At 47.4% G+C, this 26,598-nt stretch overlaps 1 protein-coding gene across 1 annotated transcript in view; it reads right to left on the minus strand.

Moving 5' to 3' along the window:
* ST8SIA2 (ST8 alpha-N-acetyl-neuraminide alpha-2,8-sialyltransferase 2) overlaps window positions 1-23,835 on the minus strand; it is a 33,329-nt gene extending 9,494 nt beyond the window's left edge. The window contains exons 1-5 of the mRNA XM_081171253.1: window positions 23,337-23,835; window positions 6,931-6,993; window positions 6,142-6,264; window positions 3,388-3,645; window positions 1,826-2,119 (exon numbers count right to left, since the gene is read on the minus strand). Coding sequence (XP_081027379.1) covers window positions 1,826-2,119; window positions 3,388-3,645; window positions 6,142-6,264; window positions 6,931-6,993; window positions 23,337-23,446 — 848 coding nt within the window. The 5' untranslated portion in view covers window positions 23,447-23,835. The remainder of the gene's footprint in view (window positions 1-1,825; window positions 2,120-3,387; window positions 3,646-6,141; window positions 6,265-6,930; window positions 6,994-23,336) is intronic.
* Window positions 23,836-26,598: the final 2,763 nt, after the last annotated feature.

Genomic DNA, 26,598 nt, shown 5'->3' on the forward strand with positions numbered 1-26,598 from the left:
GTTTAGGGGCACACTCTCGGGGGGGGGGGAATTAAAGGGGAAAAAACCCTGGATGTTCATTTCCAAAATATAAGATAAAAAGCAAATAAAATAAAACCTACGTACAGCAACAGTGTTTTGTGTTGTGTAGGCTCCTATGATGTAAGTAATGGGCCCCACCTGCTAGTCTGCTCCCTAAAATATCACTGGTTTGCTCATTTCTATATATAGGGTGCCTACATTCTGCATGTGCAAATGGCTTTAGATACCTATTAAGTCCGTAAATTACCATATAGCATATACTCAACACAAAAAACAGTAGCAATTTGTTGTTGACAAAGGGCAGCTGGACATATAAAGGGCCCCATTACCTTCAGTAGCTTAGGGCCTCATCGAACCCTGGGTTAAGCCTAATGCAAAATGGAATTTCTCTCTCTCTCTCTCTCTCTCTCTCTCTCTCTCTCTCTCTCTCTCTCTCTCGTATGTTTAGCTTCTGTTGACAGTGTCATTCCTGTTGGCAGACAGAGCAAAAGTCCACCTGCTGTGGGCTAGTGGGTTCTGCTGTGTGTGTTGCTGCAGCCATTCAGGCTTGTGCACCTGCATGCAATGGGCTGTGATTCCTCTTCTGCTTTTCCTTGTGTTGGCAAGAAGGAGCAGAGCCACAGCCAAGGGTTGAAATCTCCACCTGTATCTCCTACCATAGATGACGCAGGAATTAATTCATGCATATATGTGTACATCAATATTTAGTGCCGATCCACACATTCAGAGTAAACATGCTATTAAGCCTGGTATAGGAGCCAGGGAACAGCACATCCCTCCCTAATAGTTTGCCAAGGGTGCTGGGAATTGTAGTTCTTTGAGGGGTAAACTACAGCTCCCAGGGTTCTTTAAATGTACGATCTGTATAGAGTTATGTGTGCACGTCCTTTCTCTAACCCAACCAACAAACCTCCCTGCACATAGAAATATAGCTCATGAAGAACTACCCTTGCACTAGTTTTTAGTTCTCTCTTTTTCTTTTTTAAAATGAGCATTGCATTTGAACATGAAACAAACAATCCCAGGACATGCTGTTTTGCTGAAGGCTCTGAACGGCGTACAGTTTTTAGAAGCCATCTCTCAAAACTGAATTTGTGAGTGTCATCCCTGATGGGAGATGTGAGGCAGGCTTGGTTTAACTGGGATGCCTCTGCAGGGGACTTCATCTTTGATCAGTGCCACCAGAGGATGGCCTGGGAAGAGGGGCGTTGCTTTTTCCTTGCAGGCTGTTTGTCTGCTGATCAAAAACAAGCAAGCATGCAAGCAAGGTACCCCTTCAAACTGCTTTATCTTCTAGCAGGGGAAAAAGATACGTGGAGCTAGTATACACATTAAAACAACAACGACACACAGTTGGGTGTTGGTGATTTTGTTCAGCAAAACAGCCCACAAGGAACGTTAAGCATCCCTTTCTCTCTGTATCTCTGCTCAAATTCAGATAAATACAAGCTAATGCAGGAGCAAGGAACCTTTTTTGGACTGAGAGCTGGCATTCCCTTCTCAACCACCTGTTGAGGGCCACATGCTAGGAGTAGTCAGGGCCAGAGCAAAGGAGAGCAGAGCAACGAAGGTGAGTTTTATTCTTGTGAAGCAGGGCCTGTGAGGGGCGTGGCCTAGAGAGAAGAGGTGTGGCCTGGGGAATAGAGAGGCTTGGCAGGCCGGATTTGACCCCAGGGCCTGAGGTCCCCCACCCCACATCCCTGCACTAAAGCATTAAAGACAAAGACCATCAGGAACTGCTCTGCATGTCTCCCAAGAGCCAAATTTTGAGTGGCTTTTTGGCCCGGGTCGCCAAGCTCCTCACCCTCTGACGGCATGCAGCAGCCGCAAGGATGGATAGGCGGTGCGGACGTTGATGCGGTGCTTGAGGATGAGCTCGTTGACCCACTCCACACGCTCCTTGCCTCCTTTGGCCATGAAGGCTGGGATCCAGAGGATGCTGCCGTTGAGGCTGTGCAGGCGCTGGAGCAGCTTCTCCCGCCAGGTGTCGTTCACCAGGTCCTCAAAAGCACGCTGGATGACTGATGGGTTCATGGTCACCAGATCTGTCTTGGTCCCCACGTCCCGGGTGTACTCTTGGACTGGGGCGAGGTTGCACCTGGAAGGGGAAATGTCAGGGCACACATCCAGGAGGTGGACGTTAGAGCAGGCACCAAAAGAGGGTCTGAAATGATCAGGGAATGGGTCTGTTTTTTGGCGAGGAAAAACCCTTTCTGACCTGAGGGTTCCATTCCTTTCAGGAAACTTCCTACGGGTTTCATGTCAGGAGTGGTGGTGCAAGAGGCCATGGGCAAAAGAAGGTTGCCCAGCCAAGAACGTGGCACTTGGACAGGGAATCCCAACTCCCTGTGTAGCATGTCAGCAATGGTCACAGTCTTATCTTGAAGCACTGGCAAAGCCACAAGAGTGATGAAGCGGCTCAGCCCTCATTGCTTCATGCTTCCTTTCCCATTGTGTAAAAGTCATACAGACAACCCACAGAAGTTAAGAACAAGGCAAGAAGAGTCCTGCTGGACCAGACCAAGGGACATATAGTCCAGCATTCAATTCTCACAGCGGCCAACCACATGGCCCCATTGGGAAGCTCACAAGCAAGACATGAGCACAATAGCATTCCTCTGCTCGGTTTCCCAGCAACTGCTCTGTGATACAGCCTTCATGTAGTGGTCTGGGGTCCTTGGAGGTTGAAGACCCTCTACTATTTCTTTATCAGGGTACCTGCCCCTGGCATCCTAGAGCTGCCCAGTCAGCATGAAAGGGGAGCTTTTTAGCCACCGTATGCCCTGAAGTGAAGCATTTAGGAACACTCAAAACACAAGGGGCTTTCATTTCAAGAGAATGGTGCTCAAGTTCTGTTACGTACAATGGAATGTCAAGGAAAACACATATTAATTCACTCTGAAAGAAGATATTGGAGCACTGCAAATCATTTGCCCATGTATGTACATGGAAAGTTGCTGAAAGGCAACACATGGAGATCTGCACTGATACATCTGTACACAATGCATCTCTTATTATTAATAATATGATTATTGTATAATTACAAGATTACTGTATAATTTTTAACTTAGAAAAGGTGTGGCTGTGAGTGGGGAGAGGCTATCACTGTCATGCGCTTCTGAATTTCTCACTACACTACTGCCTTCAAAGCCTCATCCTCCGTGAATTTGTCTACACCCCCATATCTATTCTTCCTTTGACTAGATGATCCTTTGGGGTCTCTACCAAGTCTACGGTTCATTTAAATGCAAACAGACTTGGATTTCTCCTCCACCCCTAGTTGAGATGCATGGTTTGGTTGGGGGTTATTTTAAAGAGAAGGGCCTTCTTCAAAGCCGAGTGCTGCTTCTTGGAAACCACCATTACCTTATCACAAAGTTGTGAGCATCTATTTCCTCTCCACAGCTGCTGTTCAACAGGATGCCTGAGTTGCCCACAATGGCGCATGTCCGAAAGTGTTTGCCTTTCAGTGGTGAAGTCCTGGGCAGGAGGGCGTAGAGGTTTTGGGAAACGTTCATTGTACTGTCTCTGTCAAACACATAGTGGATAATATCCCCAGGCTTGAGAGTTCCCTTGAGCACTGAGATGTCTTTTTCAGCATCCAGAAATTTCAAGATGTGCTTTCTTTTTAAAAGAAAAAAGGAGGGAGGGAGGCAATAAGTCTAGTTAGGAACAAAGGAAGCTGTCTTCAACTTAGTCAGAATCATTGTCCTTCTAGCTCAGCATTGCCTACACCAGGGTTGGTAAACCTTTGGTCCTTCAGCTGTTGCTGGACTAAAAAGGTAAAGGACCTCTGACTATTAAGTCCAGTCGTGGCCGACTCTGGGGTTGCGGCGCTCATCTCGCTTTACTGGCCGAGGGAGCCGGCATACAGCTTCTGGGTCATGTGGCCAGCATGACTAAGCTGCTTCTGGCAAACCAGAGCAGAGCACGGAAACGCCGTTTACCTTCCCGCCAGAGCGGTACCTATTTATCTACTTGCACTTTGACGTGCTTTTGAACTGCTAGGTTCGCAGGAGCAGGGACCGAGGAACAGGAGCTCACCCCGTCGCAGGGATTCGAACTGCCGACCTTCTGATCGGCAGGTCCTAGGCTCTGTGGTTTAATCCACAGCGCCACCCACGTCCCACCGTTGCTGGACCGTTGCTAGTCCACCGTTGCTGGACTACAGCTCTCATAATCCTGGACCATAGTCCATGCTGTCTGGGACTGATGGGAACTGTGCATGGAGATGTTTGGGATTGAACCAGGGACCTTCTGCAGCTATAACCCTTTCATAGTCATGCACCTAGTTATGTAGCTTGTGGACTCAACAACTAAAGAAGATAAGACGCAAGGACCATCACACTTGAATAATGCCATTTCTTGCAGTGTTGCTGCACTGTATATGTTATTATGTACTGTAATCCAGAGTAACCAATGTGATGTTCTCCAGATGTTCCTGGATTGCACCTTCCATAATTCTTGACCATTGGCCCTGCTGGGTGATGGGAGCTGCAGTTCACCTACATCTGGAGGGCACCATGTTGGCTACCTCACATGTAAGCTGTGCCTTGATGCTATGGTTGTGCTGTCTTAATGGTATGGTTGTGATGTTGAGGGTCCTCTGTCATGGAGCCATCAGTAGACTGCATCTAGAAGGTTGCGGGTTCCCCATCCCAGCCTTACATTTTTTGTATGCCACTCTGCAAGTTTTTGGGGCGAAAGGATAGTGTATAAACAAACAAACAAACATTTTTACATATACCGGTATCTAAAAGGCTGCCACATATGCAGCACAAAAGCATCATTTTCTTGAAGGATCTCTTTACACACACAAACCATGTGTGCACAAACCCCATTCATGATGATGACAGGCATTTCCCTGTAATAATAGTGAGGCTGCTGTTTGGAATTCATAATGCGAGTGTTCCAAGCAGCTCACATCGAAATTATCTCTGTACTGCTTACATCAACCACCTTGGTGGCCGCATTACCTCCAGCTGGGGGGCTGAGATGAAGGGATTTGCTGAAGGCTGCCCACTGAGTTGATAGCAGAGACAACATTTGAACTGGCGGCTTTGTGACTTAGATGCTGCACCAGCAATCCTCAGTCCTCACTTCCCATGGTACTCCTTCTACTTTGGCCCCCAGCTCCCTGCTGCTGCTCTGTCTGGAATTACTAGTAATGCTGCCCAAACTCAAAATAACCTGGCTTGTAGATCTAATGCTTTAGTTGAGATTCCTGCATTGCAAGGGGTTGGACTAGAATTATCAGGGGTCAGCAAACTTTTTCAGCAGGGGGCTGGTCCACTGTCCCTCAGACCTTGTTGGGGGATGGACTATATTTTGGAGAGAGAAAAAAGAATGAATTCCTATGCCCCACAAATAACCCAGAGATGCATTTTAAATAAAATCACACATTCTACTCATGTAAAAACATGCTGATTCCCGGACCATCTGCGGGCCAGAGTTAGATGGCGATTGGGCTGGATCTGGGCCCTGGGCCTTAGTTTGCCTACCCATGGACCAGATGATCCCTGGGGTTCCTTCCATCTCTACAATTCTATGATTCCATGAAATCTGCCAAGTTTGTAAATTCCCAAATAGAGAACGAGCTTTGCTACAACGGAATTTAATATTTGTTCAATATTTTTTTGAATAACTGAGATCAATTATGGGTCAACTTATTCTTATCTGGGTGAAGCGGTTGTTTTATGTTGTTGGGTGATATTTGTGGATGAATGCTTTTATTGCTTTTCTGTTATGTTATTAGTGCTTGTCTTCTTTATAAGTATTTTTATATTTTCTCTGTAAATGGCCTCAAGCCTTCTGCTGACTGTGTGAAATGATGCACAAATTGAATAAACTAAACCAAACGGAAAAAAACCTGTAGATACGTCAAAATCTCGAAACAAACATCAAACTTTCATCCAATCTTGTAACACTGGATTTTGATGTGCCCATTCCTAGAAATTAGATAGTAGAATCACAGAACTGTAGAGCTGGAAGGGACCCTGAGGGCCATCTAGTCCAACCCCCTGCAGTGCAGGAATATGCAGCTGTCCCATACGGGGATAGAACCTGCAACCTTGCTGTTAACAAGTGAGCTATCATCTAACCAACTGAGCTATCCAGTACCTGATCTTCAAAGAGAGTGTCTGGTTGTGTTGCCATTTGGATGGAGCTGGATGGTGCTTAATACTTTCATTGCTTCTGTCAACAACAGCTGGAGATAAGGAGCCATTTATTAACACTTCGGCTCTGGAGAGGAGAAAAAGAGAGAAAGGGAGAGGTAGTGGCGGAGGAAGAAAAAGAGCAGGATCCATTAGCACAGATTCCAGCAAGATCTCTCAAGATACCCAAAAGAATTATGGGCGCTGTAGTTCACCCTTCACAGAGTCACAGTTTCCAGCAACCCTGAACAAACTGCATTGCCCAGAATCCTTTGAGGGAAATCACGTGCTTTAAAGATATAGTGTGTACACAACCCTTGTGGAACTCAGCAAAGTGAGGGGCAAAGCTAGAATTGTTTGGTGCTGCCTGCCATTGGCTCTGGCGCCACCTACTGTTGATCTCCCTGCTTTCTGCCCAATCAGTCTCAATGACTACAAGCTGCTGGTGGTAATGAGATAGGAGAGTACTGCAGGAGAGGTGGACGATTCTGGGTGAACAGAGGGATGATTAAGAAAATCTGCAGCAGAACAGGAAAGGAACAGGTATATACGAGGTGAGTTGAAAGAGCACCATCCCACATAAAAGAGAAAGGGGGGGGAGAGAATATGCATGAGAATGTGTGAGCATGAGTGTGTGTATGAGAGAGAGAGAGAGAGAGAGAGAGAGAGAGAGAGAGAGAGAGAGAGAGAGAGAAGCAGATTAATAGCCCTCTTAAAGCAAAACACAAATGAACACAACATCCAATTTACGAACCTATTAGGTTTGCCATGTAAGCTGCTCAGTGCCGATCTGATTGCACCTCTGCTTCCAGAATTCCTACAGGACAAAGGAAATGCATTATTCATCAAACTGGTGCCTTTTCACAAAGCTTTTGCTCAACCGTCGGTGTGATCTCCTCTTTGCTGTAGTCTAGAGGGCTCCAAAGTTAGAAGCTTTCATTTATATATCATGTGTAGGTTCCAGGGCATAACGTAAAGGCACACTTTGTGACTGGAGGCATTTTCTTGTAATTAAATATCTTCCAAAAATTCTACAGAATTCTATTGGCCACAATAAAATATTTACCCTAGCAGGTGGACTCCAGAAGCGATGGATGGCTAACCCCCATCAGCCCAGCCCGCCCAGCTGTCACCTGGTCACTGGCTTCCTCACTAGGCAGAAATGGATTGTATTTCTATTTAAATTACAGGGTTGTCTCTAAGATAACACAAAATGAAAGCCACTTATACCTGCCCAGCTGGTGAAATGTTTTGCACCAGCAGAACTTCATTGTGCAATTGAATTTTGAAGCAGGTTGCTGGTAACTCTGTTGCATAGTAGATTGTGTGATCTGTTGCACAAGAGGTTTCTGCTAGCACAACAGTTGCATTAGATTACTCTGCTGTGCAACATTAAAGTGCTTCCATTTGTTAGCCTGAGAGTCCTTGCTAGAAGACAGAGAACACTGGATACAGACCATAGTAATTCTTTCTAAGCCTGCATATAAATATGTGATATATGTTTATTAATATGCATACACACATGCAATTGCATAAATCAATATGTGCAATTATATAATATGTATAATTGGTGCTTTTTTCTAGGGGTAGTCAAGGGTATGCAGTACCAGAACCACACACACACATATATATACACACTATGAACAATATGCTTGTTTAACCTGGAGGTAGGCTGTATGAATTGTGTATTGTTTTGTAATGATTTGTTGGGTCTCTGGACCATAATAAAGATTGATTGAATATATATACACACACACCTGTGTCATTTTGGGGCAGAGGCGTAGCGTGGGTTGTCAGCACCTGGGGCAAGGCAAGTAATTTGCGCCCCCTAGAGTGAGTGAGCCAGGTAGGGGCAGAGAGCTGCGAGTGCGAGCGCGCGCGCCCCCCAGATGTTGCGGCCGGTGCGGCCGGCCCCCCCTGCACCCCCACGCTACGCCACTGTTTTGGGGGGCTGATGCTTATGTGGACATCCTGCTAAGGGCCCCTTTACTCTGGTATCCACAGGAAGCGGATGGCACAGTGGTCTAAACCACTGAGCCTCTTGGGCTTGCTGATCAGAAGGTCGGCGGTTCAAATCCCTGCAATGGGCTGCACTCCCGTTGCTTGGTCCCAGCTCTTGCCAACTTAGCAGTTCGAAAGCATGCCAGTGCAAGTAGATAAATAGGTACACTGTGGCAGGAAGATAAACAGCATTTCCGTGCGCTCTGGTTTCCGTCATGGTGTTCCATAAGTGGTTTAGTCATGGTGGCCACATGACCCGGAAAGCTTCCTGTGGATAAACACTGGCTCCCTTGGCCTGAAGCGAGATGAGTGCTGCAACCCCATAGTCACCTTTGACTGGACTTAACTGTCCAGGTTCCTTTACCTTTTACCTTACTCCAGTATCAACAGTGACTGATCGGCTGTTTCTGGGAAGCTGGCTAGGGTGCTTGGAAGTCATAGCTGTCCCTCCTATTGTTTGAACACCACCCTGAGCACCTGATATTCAGAGGTCCTCTGCCTCTAAGATCGTATCCAGATCATATATCTAAAGCAGCTGTACACCTCTTTAACAGTTGTGGCTTCCCACAAATAATCCTTGGAAGGGTAGTCTAAAAAGGTTGTTACAGGAGAGGGAAGCAACAGTGACCTTACTGTGGGTGTCTGCTATAGACCTCCAAGCCAGACTGAAGACTTGGATGATGCCTTCCTAGAGCAGATTACTAAACATTCAAAAAGGAGAGCTATAGCAGTCACAGGAAACTTCAGTTACCCAAATATCTGGCGGAAATAAAACTTTGCCAAGAATGTAAGGTCAAACAAATTCCTCAGTTGCCTTGCTGACAATTTCATTTCCCAGAAGCTGGAAGAAGCAACAAGCGAATCAACTATCGTGGACCTGTTCCTCACCAACAGGGAGGAACTGCTCAGTGAGGTAGAAGTAGTGGGAAACTTGGGAGGAAGTGATCATGTCCTCTTGGAATTCAGTATTGCAGAGGAAAGAGAAAGCTGAGTGAAGTGGGATGTGCACTCTAAGACTTTAAGAAGTGGGATGTGCACTCTAAGACTTTAAGAATGCCAATTTCAAAAAGCTTATAGAACCACTGGGTGAGATCCTATGGTCAGAAATGCCCCAAGAGAAGGGAGCTCATGATGGATGGGAGTTTCTTAAAGGTGAAATACTGAAGGCACATTCACAAACAATTCTAATACAAATTAAAAGTAGGAGGCATCTAAAGAAACCAGTGTGGTTGCATAAAGAATTTATGGATGAACCAAGATTTAAGAAGAGATGAATAAGAATATTACAAAGGTAGGGAACATGACCAGCCAACACTCGCAGGGAGAGGGTCAGGTGGGCTAGAGCCCAGGATTGCAAGAGAGGTTAAAAATAATAATAATGATATATATATATTTTGCTATGCTCAGAGCAAGAGGAAGAATAAGGAAGTACTATTTCCTCTGTGTGAGAAAAAAGGAGAAATGCTATTGAGCGAGTGAGATAAGGCAGAACTGCTCAACACCTACTTTCCCTCAGCCTTCTCCCAAAAGGAAAACAGTGCCCAACCTGGTGATAGTATAATAAATGATGCAGAGAGGGAGTCGCAGCACAAGATAGGAAAAGAGGCAGTAAGGAAACACCTAGCTGCTTTGAACTGCATCCAAGGGTATTAGCGGAATGTGCAGATGTAATCTCAGAGCCTCTGTCTATAATCTTTGAGAATCATTGGAGAACAGGTAATGTCCCTGCAGACTGGAGGCAGACAAATATTGTCCCCAGCTTCAGAAATGGGGAAAAGAAAAGCCAGGTAACTAGTGACAGATTGACATTCAAGCCAGGAAAAGTCCTAGAATAGATAATGAAACAGGTGGCCTGTGAGCTCTTGGAAAAGGAAGTTGTGGTTACTAAGAGCCAGGCTGGGTTTCTGAAAAACAAGTCATGCCAGACTAAACTTATTTCTTTCATATATATATATATATATATATATATATATATATATATATATATGCAGGTTTTGGTGTCTTCGGGTGTCTTCCTGTGTAAGAGTTGGGGTGTCTAGGCGACGTTTCGACGAGGTCTCACTCGTCATCTTCAGGCTGGTGCTTTCGGCTTCTTGTTACTGGAACAGAGCAGGATCTCAGTGTTTGAGTTCCTATAAATACTGTTGAGGGGGTGTGGTGTATAGCCTCCAACATTCTGGGCAGAGAGGAAGTTCCCAGGTTAGTGTGCCTTTTCTTCTTTTGTTCATTAATTACTTGAGGGATATCTTGAGTGATTTCTTGAGTGATATACTGAGTACCACTTAGGAGGGTCATTAGGTGTGGATTAGCCATCTTCTCAGAAAAACTCTTCACAAGCTCAAGAGGTCAAGACACGAAAGCTTTAGCAACTAATCCACACCTAATGACCCTCCTAAATGGTACTCAGAATATCACTCAAGAAATCTCTCAAGATATCCCTCAAGTAATTAATGAACAAAAGAAGAAAAGGCACACTAACCTGGGAACTTCCTCTCTGCCCAGAATGTTGGAGGCTATACACCACACCCCCTCAACAGTATTTATAGGAACTCAAACACTGAGATCCTGCTCTGTTCCAGTAACAAGAAGCCGAAAGCACCAGCCTGAAGATGACGAGTGAGACCTCGTCGAAACGTCGCCTAGACACCCCAACTCTTACACGGGAAGACACCCGAAGACACCAAAACCTGCATTCCTGTACCCGTGAAAATCTACGAAAGCAAATATATATATATATATATATATATATATATATATATATATATATACACACACACACACACACACACACACACACACACACACACAGCAAGAAAGAATTACAAGCTTGGTGGATCAGGGGAATGCTGTGAATGTAACCTATTTGGATTCAGTAAGGCTTTAGGCAAAGTCCTCTGTGATATCCTTGTGGAGAAGCTGCTAAAACGTGGGCTGGACAATGTTACTGTTAGGCGGATTTGTGTTGGCGGATGACTGATCAAACCCAAAGAGTGCTTACCAATGAATGGCTCCTTGTCAGCCTGGAAAGTGGCAAAAGAACTTTCAATGTACATTGTAGCTGTAACCTGCATCTGGAGAGACCATTTAGGGCAGCCAAGCTTCAGAAAAGAGCAACCAAAATAATGAAGGGGATGGAGTGATTTCCTGATGAGGAAAGGTTGCCGCGTTCGAAATGGTGAGGATGAAGTGACATGGAAGAAGTTTATTAAATTATACTTTGCATAGAGAAAGTGGATAGGGAAAGGTTTCCTCCCTCTCTTATACTACTAGAAGCCATGAACAGCCAAAGCAGCTAAATGCCAGAAAATTCAGGACAGATGGAACAAAGTACATCTTCATGCAGCTCATAGTTAAACTGTGGAACTCCCTCCCACAGGACGCAGTGATGGCTTCCAAGATGGGTGGCTTTAAAAGAGGATTGGACACATTCATGGAGGGGCAGGCTATTGGAGTTGAATAACAGCTGGAGGGTCACAGGTTCCCCTTCCTAGTGGACATGTACACTGTACTCCATGTGTTGGCAACCTTGAGGCTGGACTACAGCAATGCACTCTCTGTGGGGCTTCCCTTGGGCCTGGTTTGGAAGCTCCAGCTGGTGCAGAACCAGGCAGCCAGACTGCCGGAGGGGGCATCTGACCGACAACATGTGACTCCATTGTTAAAACATCTGTACTTGGCTGCCCATCTACTACTGAGCCAGGGTCAAGGTCCTTGAATCAAGTTACAAAGCTCTGAACAACTGATGCCCAGGATACCTTAGGGAACCCCCTGGATCCTTATATCACTGAGATCGTGTGCAGGCGTGTCATTTGCTGCTTCCCAAGTCTGCTTCCCCAAGAAACTGAGGCATTAGTGCTCTGTCAATACAGATCCAGCAGGTGACTTCGAGTTACACCTTTGCTGGGAACTTTTATTTGTTCTCCAGGCTTATGCAGACAAGATAAACAGTTTCTGTGTTAGCTAGCTGATGATCTAAAAAAACCCAACCACCTGTGGCTTTTATTGTGTATGTATAATTGTTGTGAACCATTTAGATTTTGTTGTTTAAATCAAATTTCAGGTCCCCAGTATTTTTAAAAGACAAATAAATAAACTAAGTGCCCATGTGTAGCTCCTTTTCTACTTTACTTGACACCTTGCATCATTTTCAATCTCTGCCATTCCTCCTTCTGGGAGTTAAGTGTTTGATAAGTACTCTGAGAAACAGTCGGATGCCCATCTTCCCAAGGCTGCAGGCAGCAGCCGAATCCACTCTGCTGGTTCATGTGTATCATTTTCCTCAGCAGATTCTTCTTCCCCTTGCCCTCCCCCTGCATCCCCACCCAGACCTTTCATCTTTATGTGCTCAGCCATTCAGTGGCCTTGGGAAGAGGGAGCTCACTTTCATGTCTCTTTATTGTTTGCCAGTCCCAGGGAGAGGAAATCCAGGAGAAAGGGCCCTTTGTTTGCTAAAGAGCAAAGGGTGTGTGTGTGTTTGCGTGCGTGTGTGTGCATCCATTTTGGCTTTACAGGTGGCCTAGGGCACCCTTCCCCAACCTGGTGCCCTCCAGATGTTTGGAGTGAAGCCCCAGCCAGCACAACTGTTTGATCCATGTGTGGTTTAAAGATTCACAACCTTTATGAAAGGAGTGGAAACCTTTTGCACTTAGCAGCACCTATGGTAGACAGCTGAGGTCACATCCACACCAAACATTTAAAACACAGGGCTTTCCCTCAAATAATCCTGGGAACTGTAGTTTATCCCCCCCCCAGTGCTACAATTCCCAGCTCCCTTAACAAACTACAGTTCCTGGGATTCTTTGCAGGGGGGGGGCATGCTTTAAATATACACTTTAAATATACCAGGCAGAGGGCCTTCTCAGTAGTGGCACCTGCCCTGTAGAACGCCCTCCCACCAGATGTCAAGGAAAGAAACAACTATCTGACTTCTAGAAGACATCTGAAGGCAGCCCTGTTTAGGGAAGTTTTTAGTGTTTGATGTTTTATTGTGTTTTTAATATTCTGTTGGAAGCCACCCAGAGTGGCTGGGGAGGCCCGGTCAGATGGGCGGGGTATAAGTAATAAATTATTACATTATTTTTATTGTTATGGATATGATCTGAACAGGTATAATTCACCTGCTCACGATCTGTAAGGTACAATGTGTTGTACTTCTGTCTAAATTATGTTAATTCTTTCCATGGATATGTATGCAAATTGGATGCAGACTGTGCAAAGAAAAACCTGGGTATTTGCAGAAAGGATCACTCTCCCATAAGTTCTATCCTCACATAGCTCCTGGCCTTGAAGTTTCTCCACCCCATGGCTGTGGTAAGCCATCAGAAAGCCCGTTGCATGACATTTTTAGCAACCCTGATCAGCTCTGCTTCCTGGGCTGCCTCTTCCTGGAGCAGCAAAACCAGTCATGTCCTGTCACACATTTTGTGTTACTAGATGTCATGGGAGAGGAGGATGGAAGATGACTGAAGGGGGTGCAGAGTAGCTTTGTCTCCCTTGAGTGAAGGGATCTCCCATTTGAGCACAGCCTCCCCAGACTTGATCTCCCCTGCCCAGGACAAGGGGAACCTTGTCATATTCCTGCCTTGCCAAGATGACTTGAGACCTTGCACATCAATGTTTAAAGGTCTCATCTGCTCACGTTGTCACAGCCTGGCAACGAGGTGTCTAAAAAAGCTCTCCTCCGAAACAGCAGGTACTCTCTGGGGAGCCGAATCGTTCTTCAAAGCCACGGCAGTGAATTCTAGCAACGTCTCTGCCAATAAAGTCAAGAATTGCCTTTTGCTCTAGCTATACAGAACTTCTCCTTCCTCCCTTGGAACCATATAAGGAGGAGGGGGGGTCAGGAGGCAGACCCCTGCAGTTCAAATTATGCCCTGAAAGGAAGGCAAGATAACTCATAACTTTCAGGTTTAGACAACCGGGGTGGATGGCTTTATAGTGCAAAAATCCATACCCTACCAGGGAGACTCAGAATATTATGCTTGCTTTATGCTTTTCTTCATTCAGGGCTGTGTCCACCATATTCTGTCTGCTAGCACAAAGTCTCTTGCACTATTGGACAGGTGAGTTTTTATGTTGAGCGGCAGAGGAATTCAAAGCAACAGTTGTGCTAGAAGGAACTTGTTGCACAACAGATTGTGAAATTTACTGCACAGCAAAGTCACCAGAAAACCTGCTTATGCATTCTTGTGTGCAACCACGTTTTGCTGATGGCAAACCTTTCACCAGCAGACAAGTATGCTGCTAAGTGACTTTAATTAGCACCACAGCCTTTAGGTTTTACATAATTGTATTCAGAATTGCAAGCATTCGTTTTTGTTTCATCTCATTTTAACATTTTATCTTTCTTTTTAAAGGGAAATTTACCAGAGAGAATTGGCATTTTACATCTGTTTGTGTGGCGGTTTATTCAGCTCTGAGTTCACTTGTTCTGTGATGACCAGATACAAATATACCAGTCTAATACTACTGCTCAGAAGTAAGGATGGGGAGAATTTGGTTCACGGGAATTCACATTTTAATGTGAAACTACCTAATCTTCATTCTCTGAAGCAATAAGAGAACTGAAACACAATGATCCCCAGGTTCAATCCTTTGTATCTCCAGGTAAAGCTGGAAAGTCACAAGCCAATCATTGTAGATATTATTGAGTTAGATAAGCCAGTGGTTTGACTCAGTAAAGAACTCTTTATTCCTGTATATTCATTGTTGTACGTATGAAATACAATTGCAAAATTCGGAGGTATGCGAAATTTGGAAAAGGGCTGTGCTTTGGTTTGTGCAGTGCTTCAGAAAGTGCAAAGGAGATGGATTTGGATTGAATTTCTTCCCCATCCTTGCCTCTAAAGATCCCCCAGGAAACATGGAAGGAAGAGAAGAAAGAAGACAGGAAAACAAAGAGGGAGAAATGTGGAAAGTGGGATCTAAAAGGTCTGCTTGCTGAGAATGGGTGGGAGCAGACCGGGGGTGGGGGGTGGGGAGACCAGCATCCTATACATAAATATAGCCTGACATGATTGTCATTACACTGGGACCGCCAGACCAGAACCGGCCACCGGCCCATTTCACATCTCATCCCTGTCTCTTCCAGTGGTTGCTCCTGGTTAATTCAAAGGCAGGTTATTATCCCTCTGATAACCTCCCTCACCTGCGCCTCATCATTCACACTGTATCCTGGTGTAGGAGAAGGAAGGAGATAGCGAATTAATTTGTGTTGCTGTGGGGGGGGGAGTCGGGAATAAAATAACTGCAAGCTGTGTGCCAGGCAGACACTGGGCACCCTTCCTAAAGCACTCTCTAGTGCCTAATTGATTTCATGATAAAGGGGAATGATTAGGACACAGTGTGATTTTTCTCAGGGTGGGGTGGGGGAGAGGGACAGAAATTTGGATGGGGAAGTGATGCCCTGCTTCTCCTTAGACGACCCAAGTTTCCAGGTGTAGAGAACTCCTGGGCCTCCAGATGTTTCAGCGTGGTGCTGATAACGCCAAGGTTGCAGGTTTGATCCCCATATGGGACAGCTGCATATTCTGGCATTGCAGAGGGCTGGACAAGATGATCCTCAAGGTCCCTTCAAACTCTATGGTTCTGTGATTCTATGATTCTCTGATCTACAGTTCCTTTGGATTCACCGACACGACATCTTTGGATTCACGGGTTCCCCAGTCATTGAGACCAAGGCCTTCTACGGAGAACCCTCTGGTGAATTTAGGGTTAAAAACCTGAGCCATCTCCACAGTATCACAGCTTTGTGGGAGGGATTAAGTGCCTATAGTAGATGTAAATGTAAAGGTAAAGGGACCCCTGCCCATTAGGTCCAGTTGTGACCGACTCTGGGGTTGCGGCGCTCATCTCGCTTTATTGGCCGAGGGAGCCAGTGTACAGCTTCCGGGTCATGTGGCCAGCATGACTAAGCCGCTTCTGGCGAACCAGAGCCGTGCACGGAAACACCGTTTACCTTCCCGCAGGAGCAGTATCTATTTATCTACTTGCACTTTGATGTGCTTTCGAACTGCTAGGTTGGCAGGAGCAGGGACCGAGCAACGGGAGCTCACTCTGTCGTGGGGATTCGAACCACCGACCTTCTGATCAGCAAGTCCTAGGCTCTGTGGTTTAACCCACAGCGCCACCCACGTCCCTATAGTAGGTGTAGGTTTGCACAATTAAAGTGCAACAAATGGTGCAACAAATCTATTTAAAATATTAATAATAATTGACTTCTGGCAGCTTGAAAAATGATAGGGAAATCTGCTGTAAAGTATAGTATGAGCAAATTACTAATGGGACTAATGACTAAACAGCCCTCGAGCAAATCGGGATGAATACCAGGTGAGTGTTCATTGTCTTATGACTGCCACAGAATCAAATCAGCACAAATGCTCAATCAAGTTCCAGTATAGCTTGTTTCCAGGCTGTCACTGTTTTCAAGTGGGATTCAACCACACATGGACAAATTTAGGTTGTGCGATTAAAGCTGATTGGGAGGTTTTTGTGCCACAATCTCACTTCCCTAAAAGATTGGACTTTTTTGTGATACGGAAAATGATGGAGAAATGCCCTGGGAAGTGTGGAGTGATGCTCGATGCAACATCATCTATCCTTCCTGCAAACATATCAGGATAAATGCTCAATGAACAAATTATCTGGAATCGGGGGGGGGGGCATGCCCCATTTTGCTGTTTGAGGGCTCTTCTGCTCGGGTCTTGCTTGCAGGTTTCCCATTGGGGCATCTGTTTGGAACAGGGTGCTGGACTGAGGCCAGAGATGGAAGGAAGAGATAACCCTGACTAGAGAAGAATGGCAAATCAAATTGATGGACTATGCTGAAATGGCAAAACTAACTGGGAAGCTTAGGAATCAAGAAGACACAATTTTTTTTTTAAAAAAAAAGAATGGGAAATGTTTATAATGTATATACAAAATCATTGTAAACAGGTCAAAACATTAGCAGGATCTTAAACACACTTGTTTAATGTAATAGAACGTACAGATAACCTAGGAAGATGAAAAATTGGAGAAGTATTGATATGTACCGTATTTTGCGCCCCATAAGACGCTCCGGCCCATAAGACGCACCTAGTTTTTTGGGGGGGAAATAAAGGGAAAAAATTATTTCCCCCCCAGGCGCGGGGCTGGGGCAGCCCGAGCTTCCCCCGACCCCAGCCCGCAAACAGGCAGCTCTCTGCAAGCCGTGGGAGCCCAGCGGTGGTTCCCGCTGCTTGCGGAGAGATCCGCGAAGCCTGCAGGCGCTGGGATCAGCGCGGGCAGGCTTCGGGATGCCTGCAACTCTCCCCAAGCAGCGGGAACGTTCCCGCTGCTTGCGGAGAGATCCGCGAAGCCTGCAGGCGCTGGGATCAGCGCGGGCAGGCTTCGGGATGCCTGCAACTCTCCCCAAGCAGCGGGAACGTTCCCGCTGCTTGCGGAGAGATCCGCGAAGCCTGCAGGCGCTGGGATCAGCGCGGGCAGGCTTCGGGATGCCTGCAACTCTCCCCAAGCAGCGGGAACGTTCCCGCTGCTTGCGGAGAGATCCGCGAAGCCTGCTGGCGCTGGGATCAGCGCGGGCAGGCTTCGGGATGCCTGCAACTCTCCCCAAGCAGCGGGAACGTTCCCGCTGCTTGCGGAGAGATCCGCGAAGCCTGCAGGCGCTGGGATCAGCGCGCGCAGGCTTCGGGATGCCGGCAACTCTCCCCAAGCAGCGGGAACGTTCCCGCTGCTTGTGGAGAGATCCGCGAAGCCTGCAGGCGCTGGGATCAGCGCGGGCAGGCTTCGGGATGCCTGCAACTCTCCCCAAGCAGCGGGAACGTTCCCGCTGCTTGCGGAGATATCCGCGAAGCCTGCAGGCGCTGGGATCAGCGCGGGCAGGCTTCGGGATGCCTGCAACTCTCCCCAAGCAGCGGGAACGTTCCCGCTGCTTGTGGAGAGATCCGCGAAGCCTGCAGGCGCTGGGATCAGCGCGCGCAGGCTTCGGGATGCCGGCAACTCTCCCCAAGCAGCGGGAACGTTCCCGCTGCTTGCGGAGAGATCCGTGAAGCCTGCAGGCGCTGGGATCAGCGCGCGCAGGCTTCGGGATGCCGGCAACTCTCCCCAAGCAGCGGGAGCATTCCCGCTGCTTGGGGAGAGGTCCGCGAAGCCTGGAGAGCGAGAGGGGTCGGTGCGCACCTACCGCTCTCGCTCTCCAGGCTTCAGCGAAAGCCTGCATTCGCCCCATAAGACGCACCCACATTTCCCCTTCATTTTTGGAGGGGGAAAAGTGCGTCTTATAGGGCGAAAAATACGGTAGTTGAAAATAGAATCAATAGGACCCATGGAAGGGATGCGGATAAGTCAGGAGATTCGGCATAATCTCAATAATTAGATTGGGAATTGTTTTTGTTGTATGTTCATATTTTGGAAAATCAAATAAAAATGTATTTATTTATTTTTTTAAAAAAGGAACTGGATGGGCCATTGGCCTGATCCAATGGGACTCTTCTACTGTTCTTCTGTCCTATCCCATTTCAGTTTGGCAAGTACCAAATCTCAGACCCTCCAAGTGTCCCTATTTTCCAGGGGCAGTTCTGAATTTACAGAAGCCATCTCGGTTTCTGATTTGATCCTGGAATGTCCTTAGGATGTCCCTATTTTCTTTGGAGAAATGTAGGAGAGCATGAATCTCTCCCTGACGACTGAGACTCTTCCCTTCTGATTTATATCTAGAGGGACTTTTCACAATTGCACCTCTAAAGGTGTACCTTTTAGTTAGGGCAAGTAAGGAGCAGTCCACCTTCTGGATACCTGCACAAGAAACTGCTCTGGTTGTGCTTCCTAACTGGAAGGAAGAAGGTGGGCTTGGAGTGGTGTTTTGTGCCAAAATGCAGCAGACAGTCTGCTGCATCAATGGCTACTCTGGAGTCACAACAGTCTTTAATTAAGTGATTGATTTCTCATGGCACAGTCTGAGAACTACATTTTTACACATTGCTCCATCCGTATCTCGACTAGCAGCTTCCCCTTCAACTTGATGGAGTGCTCCTCCCTCCTTGGTCTAATCAGGACCACACACTCCATCACAGAATAATAGGAAAGTGGAAGAACTCCCTTCATTTTATCCTCTACTCAGCCTAAGACAAGATTGACAGCAACATCTAAGGCAGGGGTGGAGAGACTCTAACTTCTGTCTTCCCTCCCTGACTATTCGCCAAACCCATCCCTGACCGGGAAGTGCCCACAGCAGATATCCACCCAACCCTTTTCTCCAGAATGGCAGAACATAAGAAAAGCTCTGCTGGCGTAGGGCAGAGAACTGTCTGCTCCAGCATCCCTCTTCCATGGTGGCCAATCAGATGCCCCAGTGGGAAGCTTGCAAGCAGGACCTGAACACAACAGCAGCTCTCCCCTTTTGGGATTGCCAGCAACTGGTGTTCAGAAGTCCTCTTGAATTAGATTGACAAATGGTCTCAATCAGCACAAGACAGTTTCCTATGTCCCCAAACAGCCTTTCCCATGGCAGTACAAGTCCATAAGAACATAAGAAGAGCCCGGCTGGATCCAAAGGCCCACCTATCTAATCCATCCTCCTATTCTCACAATGGCCAACCAGTTGCCCAGCTGGAAACCGAGAAGCAGAATTTGAGCATTTAAAGCACATTTGGAGCATGTGGCTTCCCCCGAGGAATGCTGGGAACTGTAATTGATGTGTTGCAGAGCTGCAATTCCCAACATCCTTAGCAGTTCCCAGTGTTCTTTGGAGGAAGCGATGTTCTTTAAATGTATGGTGTGTATGGTGGCACTGTAAAGGCACCATACATTTAATGCACACTTAAAGAACATGGATCTGAAATTATTACTCCGTATTGAGAGAATTGCACTCAGTACCAGCCCCGTGGCACTGGGGCACTCCTCTTACTTAATACATTCCCTTCAAAACAAACACTACAGCTGGGTCCTACAAGTGTGGAGTAGGTACACAGAGAAGGGGAGAACCATTGCAAAAGGGGCTTCTATCCATGTCACAAGCACTAGGGCAGAAAAAGGATAAGTGCAATGAATGGTTATTGCCTCTCTGCTAGATATACCTGAGGGACATTTGTGGCACTGTGGTCTAAACCACTGAGCCTCTTGGACTTGCCAATCAGAAGGTTGGCAGTTCGAATCCATGCAATGGGGTGAGCTCCCGTTGCTCTGTCCCAGCTCCTGCCGACCTAGCAGTTCGAAAGCACACCAGTGCGAGTAGAGAAATAGGTACCACTGTGGTGGGAAGGTAAACGGCATTTCCATGGTGTCCCATTGTGCCAGAAGCAGTTTAGTCATGCTGGCCACATGACCTGGAAAGCTGTCTGTGGGCAAACGGCGGCTCCCTTGGGCTGAAAAGTGAGATGAGCGCCACAACCCCACAATCGCCTTTGACTGGATGTAACTGTCCAGGGGTCATTTACCTTTTACCTACACCTGAGCATGATGCCTAACACTTTCCAGCTTTGCCAACAATGCCATTGCCACTGCCCCTGGTTGTCAGTGGAGTGTGGTGGATCCATGTCTCCCACTTTAAACTTCCAACATTTCTCAAGTGCTAAACCTGGAGCTTTTCGGTACTTCTTGCATTAAACCAGCCCTTCTACAAGTCCCTATCCCAAGATGCAGAGATGTAGCTCAGTGGCAGAGCATCTCCTTTGCACACAGCAGGTCTCAGGTTCAACCCCTGCCTGAAACCCTGGAGAACTACCGCCAGTCAGCGTAGGCAATGCTGAACTAGAGCAGCAACTGTATCCTTCATAGAACCAGAAAACTGTGGAGTTGGAAGGGACCCCAGTCTTCATGTAGTCCAACCTCCTGCAATGGAGGAATCACAGCTAAGAAAACCCTAACAGATGGGCATCCAAGCTGTGTTTAAAAGCCTCCTGCGAAGGAGAGTCTACCACCTTCCCAGCTCATCTGCTCTACTGTTCTTACCATCAGAGATTATTCCTCAAGTTTTGTTGGAATCTCTTTTCCTGTCACATGAATCCATTGGTTTGGATCCTCCCCTCTGGAGCAACACAAAACAAGCTTGCACCTTCTTCCACATGACAGCCCTTCAGATATTTAAAAGACGGCTATTGTGTCATCTCTTAGTCTTCTCTTCTCCAGGCTAGGCATACCCAACTCCCTCAACTGTTCCTCATAAGGTTTGGTTTCCAGACCCTTGATCATCTTGGTTGCCTTCCTCTGCAACCAAGTTCTAGTTTGCCAATATCCTTCTTAAATTGTGGTGCCCAGAACTGAGCACAGTACTCAGTGGGGTCTGATACAAGACAATATAATGGTACTATTACTTCCCTTAAACAGGACTATTACTTCAGTTGATGCAGCCCAGAATTGCATTAGCATTTCTTGCTGCAGAATCACACTGTTGACTCATGTTAAGCTTGTTGTCTACTAAGACCCCCTAGATCAGGGGTAGGCAACCTAAGGCCCAGGGGCCGGATGCAGCACAATCGCCTTCTAAATCCAGCCTGCAGACGGTCCAGGAATCAGCGTGACATGAGCAGAATGTGTCCTTTTATTTAAAATGCATCTCTGGGTTACTTGTGGGGCATAGGAATTTGTTCATTCCCCCCCAAAAAATATAGTCCGGCCCACCACACAGTCTGAGGGACGGTGGACCGGCCCATGGCTGAAAAAGGTTGCTGACCCCTAGATCTTTTTCACATATACTACAGGCAAACCAGGTGTCTTCCTTCCTATATTTGGGCATCTGATTATTCCTGCCTAACTGTACAATCTTACACTTGTCCCTATTGACATGTCATATGTTAGTTTTGGCTCAGTTCTCCAATTTGTTAAGGTCATCTTGAATCTTGATTCTGTCTTCTGAGGTACAGTATTGGCTACCCCTCTCAATTTGGTTTCCTATGCAAATCCTCTTCAATTCCTTCATTTCCTGCTTGGCAGGGGGTTGGACTTGATGGCCCTTGTGGTCTCTTCCAACTCTATGATTCTATGATTCTATCCTTAATCCAAGTCATTCATAAAACTGTTGAACAACACCATGTCCAGGACAGAACCTTGCGGCACCCCACTTGTCACGTTCCCACCCCCAGGATGACAGGGAGTCCTTGGCGAGTACTCTTTGGGTTTGGTTAGTCAACTACCTAAAAATCCACCTAACAATAACATTGTCCAGCTTCTCCGCAAGAATATCATGGGGGACTTTGCCAAAAGCCTTATTGAAATAAAGATATGCTACATCTACAACATCCCCCTGATCCACTAAGCTTGTAACTATCAAAATAAGACATGAGGTTCTCCTGTGTCCCAGAGGAGAGACCAGAGCTCACTGGTGGAGCATCTGCTTTGCACGCAGAAGATCCTAGGTTCAACCCAGGGCATCTTCAGGTGGGGCTGGGAATTTTCCCTTCTGCCGGTTAGGGCAGACAGCACGGAGCTAGATGGACTTGGTATCCAAGGCGGCTTTCTCATTTCCCGTTTCTCTCCCCTCCCCAACTTCCAGCCGGTCCACGCCCCCCTCTCCTCTCCTGCTTTCCAGATCTCCCCAAGACCCACATCGATTGACTCCTTAACCCCCCAACAACTGCAGCTGATAAGCCCGACCCCACCCTCGAACCTCACCCCGCGCTGGCCGGTACAGGGGTTGGGAGCTCGGTCGGCGAGAGGCTAGAGCGAAAGCGCTCCCCCCTCGCTTACTGAGAGCTGTAGCAGCCGAGGCAGCGCGCGCGGAGACAAAGAAACTCCGGAGTCCCCCCCCTCGCCCAGCCCACCCACACTCTCCTTCTCTTGCAGCCCCCCTTCCACTCCATCGCGCCCCCTTCCTCATCCTCCTTCCCCAGAGAAAAAACATCCTTTGTAACCGCATTCCCCCCCCCCCGCAGAGGTTTCCCTTCTCCTTTGTAAACCCCCCGCCAGCATCATTTCGCATCGGTCCCTCTTTTTGAAAAGCCACCCCCGAGCTAAAAGTGTCCCCTACCTTACAAGCCCCCCTCCACCACGCCCCCCTGCCCGAACCAAAGCAGAGCTTGATTTCCCACCCCACCCGGCTACTCCAGCCCGGCTCCAAGCCCCCTGCTTCTCCCAAACTGTTTTCCCTTAGCCCCCCCAGTCGCGCCCCCCACAACAAGAGCCACCTGGATCAGAGCGCAAGGACGCGCGGGGGAATCGAACCCGGCTTCATTGTTTCTTTTTTACCCGATTTCCAGCTCGATCTCGGAGATGTCCGCGAAGATCAGGATCCCCACCAGCAGCGTGAGCAGAGCCAGCGTCCAGCCCCGGCAGGGCAGCGGCGGCGGCGACGGCATGGCTCCGGGGCGCAGGGAGAGAGCGAGAGAGACCGGCGGGGCTCGGCTGGGCTGCAGCCGCCGGGGCGCCTCCTCTGCCGGTCCAGAGGCGAAGAAGGTCCCGAGCGCAGGAGTTTGGAGATCTCCCAAAAGAGAGACCCCCCACCCCTTACACACACCGCTGCCTACAAGTTGAGGGCTCCCTCTTCTCTCGGGGGTCACCGCCTACTGCATCCCCAGGCTGGGAAGCTGGGCTTTCATCCTCGCGAAAGGGACCTGCCAGGACAGAGCCGCCTCCTCCTCCTCTCCAAGATTTCTTGACACTGAGAGGGGAGAGAATGAGTGAGAGAAAGAAAGAAAGAAAGAGAGAGAGAGAGAGAGAGAGAGAGAGAGAGAGAGAGAGAGAGAGAGAGAGAGATAAGCCTCCCCTCCTTCCTTCCTTCCCTCTCTCCTCCTCCTCTCCAATCCTCCCTCCTCATCTACAGCCTTTGCAAAGTTTCTCTCTCTCTCTCTCTCTCTCTCTCTCTCTCTCTCTCTCTCTCTCTCTCTCACACACACACACACACACACACACACACACACACACAGCGGAATCCCCCTCCAGTCCGAAGAAACAAAACACATATGTAGATAGACATCTCACAAGGCCAGCAGTAGTAAGAACCATTTAGAGAGCACTTCCACTTTGTTGTCACCCATACAACCTGGTAAGGTAGGCCAGTGTTTTCATCTCTGTTCCTCTCCTTTGAAGAGTAGTTTCCATTCCTGGGAGATTGGGGCTTCAAAGGTGTGACTTCTCCAAGGACAGCTGAGTGGTTGGGGTGTTCCCTTTTGGGTTAGCATCTAGACCAGAGGTAGCCAATGTGATGCATTTGAGATGACTCCCATTATTCATGCTGGCTGGAGCTGATGGTAGTCCGGCAGTCAGGGCCCTTCCAGCGATACGATAATCTTTATTGTCATTGTCCCACACAGAACAACAAAATTGAAAAATCTACATAAGACATTCAAAAACTAACAAGCCTGCTATCCCAGCTACCCCAACCTGGTTAGCCCCCTAAAAACTCTGATACCCTATTTTTAAATACAATATACTCCCATAAAAAGGGACGCGGGTGGCGCTGTGGGTAAAACCTCAGTGCCTAGGACTTGCCGATCGTATGGTCGGCGGTTTGAATCCCCACGGCGGGGTGAGCTCCCGTCGTTCGGTCCCAGCTCCTGCCCACCTAGCAGTTCGAAAGCACCCCTAAGTGCAAGTAGATAAATAGGTACCACTTTATAGCGGGAAGGTAAACGGCGTTTCCGTGTGCTGCGCTGGTGCTGGCTTGCCAGAGCAGCTTTGTCACGCTGGCCACGTGACCCGGAAGTGTCTTCGGACAGCGCTGGCTCCCGGCCTCTTAAGCGAGATGAGCACGCAACCCCAGAGTCGGACACGACTGGCCCGTACGGGCAGGGGTACCTTTACCTTTATACTCCCATAAAGACTCCTTACACTGCGTTTAAAACCAAAATTGCATTTGGGTAGAAACTGTTTCTCAGGCGGCTAGTCCTAGTCTTTATAACCCTGTACCTTCTTCCAGAAGGCAGAAGCTGAAAGAGATCATTTCCGGGGTGCGCACTATCCTGCACTAACTCTGCAGCTTTCTTATGACACCTGGAAGCATAGATTTGATCCAAGGTGGGAAGAGTGCACCCAATTATTCTCTCTGCAGTCTTTACAACCCTGGACAGCATTGTTTTTCCCCTGACCATGCAGCGGATGTGTTTATTGAGCATTCATCCTGATTTGTTTGCAAGGCGAGTAGACAGCCTTGGTTACTTAATGAGCATTCCCAGGAAGATAAGAACATAAGAAGAGCCTGCTGGATCAGGCCAATGGCCCATCTAGTCCAGCATCCTGTTCTCACCATGTCTACCCAGATACCTGTAGGTAACCCACAAGCAAGACCCACGCACAAGAGCACTCTCTCCCCCTGTGGTTTCCTGCAACTGCGATTCAGAAGCATTGTTGCCGTCGATTGTGGAGGCAGTGCATAGCCATCCTGGCCAGTAATCATTGATAGGCTTCTCCTCCATTAATTTGTTCAATCCCCCTTTGGGGCCATCTTAATTGGTGGCCATTGCCGCCTCTTGTGGCAGTGAGTTCCATAGTTTAACGATGCGCTGCATGAAGAAGGACTTCCTTTTATTTCATTGCCAGAGGGTGGGGTGTTGGTGCTTTGTTGACGCTGTGCCAAAGCAAGTGCTATCCTTATACATTCTCTAGTGCCCCTCCCCTTGTCACTTTCCTTATGGAAGAAAGCTCAGTCTTTGGGGGAGGTCGGTTTGTTTCACCAGAGTTTCAGATCAGCTTTCATTGTGCAGCCCATGTTTGCTTGTGTGTGGCTCAATCCCATCCGAAAATCGTGACAGCCTGGAAGTGCTCTTAGATTAAATTGGTACAAAATAAGATAGTTTATCGCCTTGGATGTTGGGTCTCGTAGCCATTATGTTACATCAGTTCTTGCTTATTTCATTTCTGTGTGTGGTTATTTCAATGGCATTATATATTAATACCTTTTATAACTACCTTTTAAAAAAAAAAATCAAACCCCCAAATAAGCACTTTGTTAAAAGGGTGCCAACAGACGAGACAGGAAAGTCAAAGTGTTTTAAAATCCTCCGCAAATTGCACAAAAACACCTGTTCACCCAAGTGCTGTTACGTTTAATAATGAGTTTAACAAGGCAGGTGAAACAGTGCAAATTAACAGATCAGATTTAAAAAGAAAAAAAGGGGGGGTAGAGAGCTATAATGGCTCAGACTGGGACAGAAATAGTAAAGATGTGCTGAGATAGGGACTTGTGGGTGACAATAGGTTCAAGTACCTACTATTTCCTTGCACATGAAAACCATGCTTCTTCCAAAAGATGGAAAAGTAACACAATGGCCACTTGCACCACCCATGGCTCAATTCTTTACACATGCAAAAGTTCACTCTTAGCTCAGTCAGTAGAGCATGAGACCCTTAATCACAGACTCATGGGTTTGAGCCCCACAGGTGAAAGATTCCTGCATTGTAGGCCCTTGGACTAGATTATCCTTATGGTCCCTTCCAACTTTACAGATCTGATTCTGTGATTCTGCAAGTCTGAAAACACAAGAGGGCAAAAGTTGGATGCCAGTGTCATGTG

This window comes from Podarcis bocagei (assembly GCF_964188305.1).
Source record: "Podarcis bocagei genome assembly, chromosome: 14".
Taxonomy (NCBI): Eukaryota; Metazoa; Chordata; class Lepidosauria; order Squamata; family Lacertidae; genus Podarcis; species Podarcis bocagei.